The sequence below is a fragment of the Athene noctua genome, chromosome 24 (genome assembly GCF_965140245.1).
Source record: "Athene noctua chromosome 24, bAthNoc1.hap1.1, whole genome shotgun sequence".
NCBI lineage: Eukaryota > Metazoa > Chordata > Aves > Strigiformes > Strigidae > Athene > Athene noctua.
The window spans coordinates 2,914,299-2,921,525 of record NC_134060.1 but is presented as its reverse complement, the minus strand read 5'-3'; the positions used below and the strand labels follow the sequence as shown (position 1 = coordinate 2,921,525).

Here is a 7,227-nt window from a genome sequence, read left to right as displayed (position 1 = left end):
TGGGAGTGTTCCCTGTGCTCGCTGCACAGGTTATGGGGGGGAAAGGAGGGGGATTCCCGCTGTGCTGAGCCAACTTCCCAGTGTTGCGAGGTGTGAGGGATCTGCGGGGGCCAAGGTCTGGCCTGGGGGCTCGGGTGGGACATTATTATTCAGGTGAGAGGCCGGGAACAAGCCCTAGGAGCCAGGGCTGTGTTGCTGTCCCTGGAATTGTTGATGCCTCATGTCTGCAATGAGCTTTTTCAGTGTTGCTTAGCGAGGATCTCTGAGCAAGGGAGGGCTCCCCTGACCCCTCTGCTTTTCCCTCTCTCTGCAGGTTGATCCCCGGTCCCTGACGGTGCTCACCTCTGCCCCGTGGTCCAGCAGCATCCCCCTCCCAGACCCTCTGCCCGTGGCCTTGGATGTGCCTGGCTGGATCCCAGCCTGCTGCCATCGCTTTAGCGTGGACTGACCTGAGCGTGCTGGGGAGGTGGAGAGGGATCGGACGGACGGAGAAGTGGATGTGGTGTATCCCCACGGCAGCAAGGGGAGCGCAGGGGTGGGGACGGGGTTGTGGTTCCCCTCGGCGGAGGCAGGTGAAGGTGGAGTTACCCCTCTGTCCATCCCGGGGAGCTGGTCCGACAGGAATTGGAGTAGCAGTGGGGTGCAGCAGGTGAGCAGCTCTGGTGGCCTGGTCCTGGTCCCAGTCCCAGCCTGGACACGCAGGTCCCAGCTGCCAGCCCGGGGACATCGAGGGGCTCTGGGGGCCTGATCCCCGCCTGGTGAAGATGTGTCGAGTGGGTGAGTCTGGGTATGGCGTGGGGATTGCAGTGGGAGGGTGGCCCGGCCCTGCCCGCGGCTCCAGCACTGCCCTCCTGCATGGAAACGGAGGCAGGGAGGGGGGCAAGCCGGGGGGTTTGGATGGGCTCAGGGCCGGAGCTGGGTGATGGCGGGTGCATGAGGAGAGCAGCCCTGGGGTGGGTCCTGATGGGGGAACAGCCCAGCACAGCACAGCTGCTGCTGTGGCCACTCAGGTGCCAAAACCCAGCGCTGGAGCTGCCGTTTACAGGCAGCTGCTCCCCCCAGAGCTCCCTCATCGCTCCGGGGAGCCCCGGCCCTTCCCAGCCCCATCAGGGTCCCCCATCTCCGCAGCTGCTGGCCCCACGCTGCCGCCCCGGTCCCAGCAGAGCCGGCTGGAGCCGCGGTTTGCATACCTGGGCTGCCTGCGGCTGCCTCCCTCCCCATCACCTCCTGCTTGTCCCCCAGCCAGCACGGGGCACGTCCTCTGGGGTGTCCCCAACTGCCCCGTGACTGTGCTGAGCATGGTGTAAGGGCAGGAGGGACGGCTCAGCGCCGGCCACGCCACACCGTGCAGCGTCCTTGCCCAGCCCTCTTCTCCCCGCCATCCCAGGCCACCTCGATCCCAGCAGCCACCAAAGGGTCCTCATGAAAACGGGCCTCATCCTCCTCATCATCGGGCACCTCAACTTCATCACCGGCGCCCTCGTCCACGGCATCGTCCTCCGCTTTGTGGTCAACCCCCGGGACGCCGTGTCCCTGCAGTATGCCGTCGCCAACACCGCCTCCGTCGTCTCCGCGCTGCTGGTACCGCGGGGTGCGGGGTGGGGGGGGGTGGGGGGTGCATCTGGGGTGGATGCAGATGTATGAGGGGAGGGTAGGAGGTGGGATGCAGGAGGATGCGGGATGGGTGTGGTGTGGATGCAGGGTGGGCAGGAGGTGGGATGTGGGATGGACGCTGCTCTGTCTCCCCTTCCCTGCTCTAAATAAGCTGTTCTACCCCAAAACCAGGGGGGTTAAATGCACAGGGACTTGTTACTGGGTGGAGATTGGGGGAGACAAAGCATAGGCCCCCCCTCGTGATGCCAAACTGGCCAGATGAGCTTTCAGGGACAATGTCAACAGGGAACAGGGGCTGATGTCCCTGGGGCTGATGTCCCCATGCTTCCTCGCAGACCATCTCCTGTGGAATAGCTGCCATCGTGCTGTCCCGCTACCTCACCCCCACCACCCTCGTAAGCACCCGCAGCCCCTCTCCCAGCACCCAGCAGGCTGCAGCCATCCCACGGAGCGTGCACAGCTCGGGGAAGGAACCCGGCCGTGCCCAGCCCTGGGCTCGCCGCGCTGCCTCTTCTCTCCCCTCCTGCAGAAATGGGGGGTTTTCACCCTGACTGCCTGCAGCAGCCTGGGCTGCCTGTCCTGCCTGCTGGGGCTGGCCGTCTCCATCGGGCTGACACTGGGCAGCCGGGGCCGGGCACTGCTGGCCCCCTGCACCGTCCCCACCTCCCGCGAGTGCCCCTTCGATCCCACTCGTGTCTACGTGAGTCCCCAGTGGGCTGTGGGCTGGGGCTGGGTGAAGCGTTGAGGACCCGACACCCTGTGTCCCCGCAGAGCTCCACGTTGTCCCTCTGGGTCATCTCCCTCCTGCTTGACTTGATGGAGATTGTCTTTGGCATCCGCTGCCTCCTGCTCATCATCGACCTCCTCCGCCTCGGTCGCTGCTGCCGCAGGGTGCGCCGGAGGAAGGTGACTCCCAGTCCCCGGGCTCAGCACCCACCCGTTCCCATGCTGGCCTGGGACGGACCTGGCTGGGCTCGGGGACTCCGGGATTGGAATAAGACTTGCCAACCCGAAGCTCTCGTCTCCCCAGTCTCTTTCTCACCACCCTCTCTGGTTTGCAGGTCTCCTTGCAGGCAGTGCCTGCGGAGAGCCCCGACCCCCCCAGGCAGTTCCTGGGCCTGCAGCGGCTGGACAGTGTGGAAACAGCCTGGCTCTGAGCAGGGCCTGAGGGCTGACCCTGTGGATGTGCCCCGGGGATCCCTGACCCATCCCAGGACACAGCCCCACAGGACCCATCCCCACACACAGCCCCACAGTGGGACCCCCAGGCCGCTGATCAGGTGGACATGTCCCCTGGATGCCACCAGCCAAGGCACATGAGCCCATCCCCGTGGCCTCGGGTCACCTGGGGCTGCAGCGAGGGAGGCGACTGAGCTGGGTCCAAACCCTGCAGGGAGGAACTTCCCCCTCGGCGTCGATGGCCCCTTTCCCACCACTGACTGCACTGACACAAACTTTATTCTGCAGGTATTAAAAGACCAGAAGCGCGGCCCCTCCCCACGGCCCCCACCCCTGCGCCGGCCGTGGTGAAGGGGCTGGCCAGACCCCACGGCCGTGGCAGTGTGTGCATGCGTGGGGGGTGCTGGGAGGCCCCTGAGCCACCGGGTCTTTGTCCCCTGGGCCGGGTCCCCGTGCCCACTGGAGATGCAGCGGTGGCTTTGCCGGGCTGGGTTGTCCCCCTGCTCCGAGCCCCCGGTGCTGAGGGGAAGCGTCCTCGCTCGGGGCAGACCCTGCCTCCATCCTTCCCCCAGTCGAGAGCCAGTGCAGGAGCCCCCCAGCAATGGGGACTGTCCCCCCTGGGCTCCCCCTTGCCCCAGCCTCCACCAGGCTCCAGCTCTCTCCCCGCGAGGGGCTGTGGGGACACGGTGGTGGGGACCGCGGGGGCCGGGCAAGGGACAGTGGGCAGTGGCCGGCTGCAGGGTCAAGGGGTGCTGTGGGGCCGTGGGGGGGCTGCGGGGGTCCGCGGGGCTCAGAGCTGCACGGTGCTGCTGGGGTCACACTGCAGCAGGCGCACGATGGACGGGTCACTCTTGGCACCTTTGATGAACTCCTCCAGCGAGAGCTTGCCTGTGGAGGACGGGGGGGGGACACAGCTCAGCCTGGTGGCCTCCACCCCATCCCGGCTGCGCTGACGGGACCGGAGACCTTCCGGCACACACCACAGACACCCGCCTGCCCGGGATGAGCACCCCTGGGCTCCCTTCCCGGGGTGCGGGGACACCCTGAGCCCCTCCGGCTGCTGGGGCTCCCCCCCGGCCACCCTAGCAGACACGAGCCATTTAATCAGCGTGCGTGCGGCTCCTTCTAAGACCCCCGGATTTAGTCGTGAGACCTTTCCCTTAATCCCCTCCATCTCCTCTCATTTACCATCGTTATTAGTATCCATCTGTTGGAAGATTTTTTCCGTTCTTTTCTCTGGAGTCGATTCGTCTTCGGGCATGTTCATCACGGAGGAGACCATTTTGTAGATGGCCTGGGAGAGGGAGATGGGGATGAGGGTGGGTGCAAGGTGGGCGCCTGCCATCGCTCACCCGAAACGGGGGACAGAGCTCTGGGCTTCGCTGCCCTGGGAGCGGGGCTGGTGTTTAACACCCTCCCCATGCGCTCAGGCTCCGGGGAGCTTCAGCTCCCAGCACAGCCAGGGCGGATGCAAGCGGCAGCCCTGCGGGAAGAACGCGGCAGCAGGAGGCAGATGGGAGGAGATGCCACCGAGATGTCACCGCAATGGCTTCACGAGTCGCCCCGCTGCTGCCGATGCCACCTGGCTGGGGTCTGGGCAAGGAGAACATCTCCCGTCGCTCTGCCAACCACTGTCCCTCTGCCCCGGGGTGCTCGGGGACGGCTGCGTGCCCCCAGCCCTCCCCGGGAGCAGGGTGAGTGGGGCCAGCGGGACGCGCCCCGGGACAAGGGGATGTCCCCAGGACAGGGAAGGAGCAGGGGATGCCTGGGATAGGCTGATCCCCGCAGCCACAGAGCTCAGCGAGCGGCTCCACAGACAGCAACAGGCTCTGTCCCAGGAACTGCCAAGCCCTGTGCCGGGGGTAACGCAGGGTGCGTGTTCCCAACCCGGGAGAGGACGGCCACCGCCACACCAGGGTGACACAGGACCACAGACTGGGAGTTGCAGCGGCGCAAGGGAACCCGGTACCTGCACGATCTCCAGCATTTCCTCCCGGCTGATGTAGCCGTTGCCATCCAGGTCGTACATGCTGAAGGCCCACATGAGCTTCTGCTCCAGCTTCCCGCGGGAGGTGACGCTCAGGGCGATGATGAACTCTCGGAAGTCGATGGTGCCGTCGCCGTTGGTGTCGAAGGTGCGGAAGACGTGCTCGGCGAACTTGGAGGCGTCGCCGTAGGGGAAGAAGTTGGCGTAGATCTTCTTGAACTCCTCCACGTTGAGGATGCCGGAGGGACAGTCCTTCAGGAAGCCCTTGTACCAGCCCTGCAGCTCCAGGTCGGAGAACTCGGTGTTTTCCCGCAGGTCCTGGAGCATCTCAGGCCGCAGTTTGCTGTTCTGCTTCCCCATGCTGCTGGGACACGCCGGCCGTCCCGGGGAGGGGGCGAGCGCTGGAGCGGGGCAGGTGCCTGGCCTGGCTCGGGGTGGGGGGGGTCCCTCTGCACTACAGGAGGGGAGAGGGATGGGGCAGCGCTCGCTGGCAGCCCCCCGACACCAGGGTGGACGCCGATGCAGCCCCCTCCATCCCCTCTGTCCTCTCTGAGCCCTCGGGGCCAGCCCCGGGGACCACCCAGCGTTGGGCAGCGCCAGCCCCCTCGCGTTTGCGTAATAAGCCCTTATAGCTCATTTGCATAATATATAGGGGATACATAGCTGGCAGCAGGAGGGCAGAGCAGCCTGGAGGAGGGGAAGGGGCCGGATTGGGCCCTGGCCGGGTGCTGGCTGGGGGTCTGGGTCCAGCCCAGCTTTGGGGCTGGCCGGATCTGGGTCAGCTCCCTTGGAGGGAGGGATATTTTCAGCTCCTCTGCTGCCTCCGTTAATATTTGATGGCTCTGGAGCCCCGGGGAGGGCTGGGGGCCACAGGACTCTCTCCTCAGGGCCCCCTCCCCACTTCAGGGTGCCCACACCCTTGGGGGACCCAGCGAGCGCACCCCATCCCGCCAGGGTCACCCCGAGGAGCGCGGAGGGGCCGGGAGGGGGTCAGGGTGGGTGCCCAGCATCTGCCCCCACCCCAGGCTGTGTTGTGACCCCTGTGTGGGGAGAGGATGGGCACAGGGGGCTTCCTGGGTGGGCGGGGGGCTTCAGTGCCTGGAGCAGCTGCTGTCCTACCCAACACAGGGAGGGGGCTCAGCATCCCCCATCCCCCCCGTCCTTCGGGATCACAGGGCAAGCAGGACTCCCCAGGAGAAGCAGCCCAGTAGGGCTGGAACCCCCCCTCAGCCCCCAGTCAAGGGGAGGCTGGGACCCCACAGTGTCCATCACCCCCCACCCCAGCTTCATCCCCACTCCAGCAGCCCGGGGGAGGGTCTGTGTGTCCCCACCCCACTCAGGGGTCCCAGTCGGGGCCCCCCCGGGGCTTGCACGATACCCAGCCCCATTGCCCCGGGGGGGGGGGGGCTGTGCCCCCTCCTCACTTCCCAGGACAGCTCCCACTGCTGGGAGGGGAGCCCGTGGGGGGCTCAGCACCCAGAGAGGGGTTTTCAAGGACCCCCCCCAAAGCGGGCACCCCTGGAAGTGTGATCGTGCACCCCCAGGGAGGATACTTCCAGGGCAGGGGGGCTACAGGGGATTCCCCCCAAAACCGGACACCCCCGGAGAGAGAGGGGCTGCCGAGGACACACCCAAGGAAAGGTCCCCTCAGGGGGCTGGGGGGGGGGTGTGTACCAGACACCCTCTGCAAGATGCGGTGGGGCGGAGGGGGGGGGGGGGGGGATGCTCTGCAGCCGCCGGCGGAGAGAGACGTGCCCGGGGGCTGGGTCCGTGCCCGTGCCCTGGTCTCCCCGGTCCCCCAGTGGATCCCAGTGTGGTCGTGTCCCCCCCACCCCGGGTGTCCCCCCTATCTCTCCCCGCCGCCTCTTACCTGCCCGGGGACGAGCTGCCGCCGCCGCCGCCGTGCGCCAACGCAGCCCGGGAGCGCCCGCCGGTTGTGCCCGCCGCAGCGCCGGGCTGCGGGGGGGGCACCGGCACCGGCGGGCACCGGAGGCACCGGTAGCAACCCCCACCGGGATCCTCCACCCGCCCCCGGGCCCCACGCACCCCCCACCCCCCCCCCTCCCCGGGGCACTACCCCTGGTCCCCCCGCAGCCGGGACCTGAGGCTCAGGGAGGGGTTGGGGCGGGGGGGTGTCCCTCTTGCACTGGCAAGGGCTGGGGCAGTTCTGGGAGGGCTGGGAGGTCTTGGGGGGCACTGGGAGCACTGGGAGCACGCCGGGTGTCAGGCTGCCTGCAGAGCTGGGGGGACACGACGTGCCCCTGGTTGGGTCTTCAAGGGCTCTGTCCTCGATGTCACTTGTCCCCTCTGTGGGGTGTCATCCTGCCACGGGGCGGGTGGGATGGGGAAGCCTAAGGGGGGGTGTAAACACCCCCACGCGCATCCCCGTGCACGCACCGAACTGGGGAGCACGGTCTCTGTGTGCCACTCCTGCTGTCACACCTGTC

The 7,227-nt window shown here is 67.3% G+C and overlaps 2 protein-coding genes across 3 annotated transcripts; one reads left to right on the top strand and one right to left on the bottom strand.

Annotated features, from left to right (window-relative positions):
• The first annotated feature begins 109 nt into the window (after positions 1–109).
• Positions 110–2,803, top strand: TMEM54 (transmembrane protein 54). The gene is made up of 6 exons (XM_074926222.1): positions 110–777; positions 1,388–1,581; positions 1,950–2,009; positions 2,144–2,314; positions 2,386–2,520; positions 2,676–2,803. The coding sequence occupies exons 1-6, from the start codon at positions 765–767 to the stop codon at positions 2,769–2,771; spliced, it is 669 nt and encodes a 222-aa protein (XP_074782323.1). The 5' UTR covers positions 110–764; the 3' UTR covers positions 2,772–2,803.
• A 230-nt stretch (positions 2,804–3,033) lies between these two features.
• Positions 3,034–6,803, bottom strand: HPCA (hippocalcin). 2 transcript variants are annotated; one of them, XM_074926226.1, is made up of 4 exons: positions 6,651–6,803; positions 4,763–5,234; positions 3,982–4,087; positions 3,036–3,681 (listed from the first exon to the last, which is right to left on the bottom strand). In XM_074926226.1, exons 2-4 carry the CDS (start codon positions 5,138–5,140, stop codon positions 3,584–3,586), a joined length of 582 nt encoding a protein of 193 aa, XP_074782327.1. In that variant the 5' UTR covers positions 5,141–5,234; positions 6,651–6,803; the 3' UTR covers positions 3,036–3,583. The 2 variants fall into 2 exon arrangements, with proteins under 2 accessions (XP_074782328.1, XP_074782327.1); XM_074926227.1 differs by lacking the exon at positions 6,651–6,803 and having other exon boundaries at positions 3,034–3,681; positions 3,982–4,089; positions 4,981–5,397.
• Between the last annotated feature and the right edge of the window lie 424 nt (positions 6,804–7,227).

What these genes read in the sequence shown, in the direction of transcription:
- TMEM54 (XM_074926222.1), top strand. An exon ending in CCGTCGTCTCCGCGCTGCTG is followed by an intron (nt 1,582 to 1,949) that starts GTACCGCGGGGT and finishes GCTTCCTCGCAG; the next exon opens with ACCATCTCCTGTGGAATAGC. An exon ending in GCAGGGTGCGCCGGAGGAAG is followed by an intron (nt 2,521 to 2,675) that starts GTGACTCCCAGT and finishes TCTGGTTTGCAG; the next exon opens with GTCTCCTTGCAGGCAGTGCC.
- HPCA (XM_074926226.1), bottom strand. Translation starts at nt 5,140, where the DNA reads ATGGGGAAGCAGAACAGCAAACTGCGGCCTGAGATGCTCCAGGACCTG. An exon ending in AAATGCTGGAGATCGTGCAG is followed by an intron (nt 4,088 to 4,762) that starts GTACCGGGTTCC and finishes TCCCTCTCCCAG; the next exon opens with GCCATCTACAAAATGGTCTC. An exon ending in GATGGATACTAATAACGATG is followed by an intron (nt 3,682 to 3,981) that starts GTAAATGAGAGG and finishes CGTCCTCCACAG; the next exon opens with GCAAGCTCTCGCTGGAGGAG.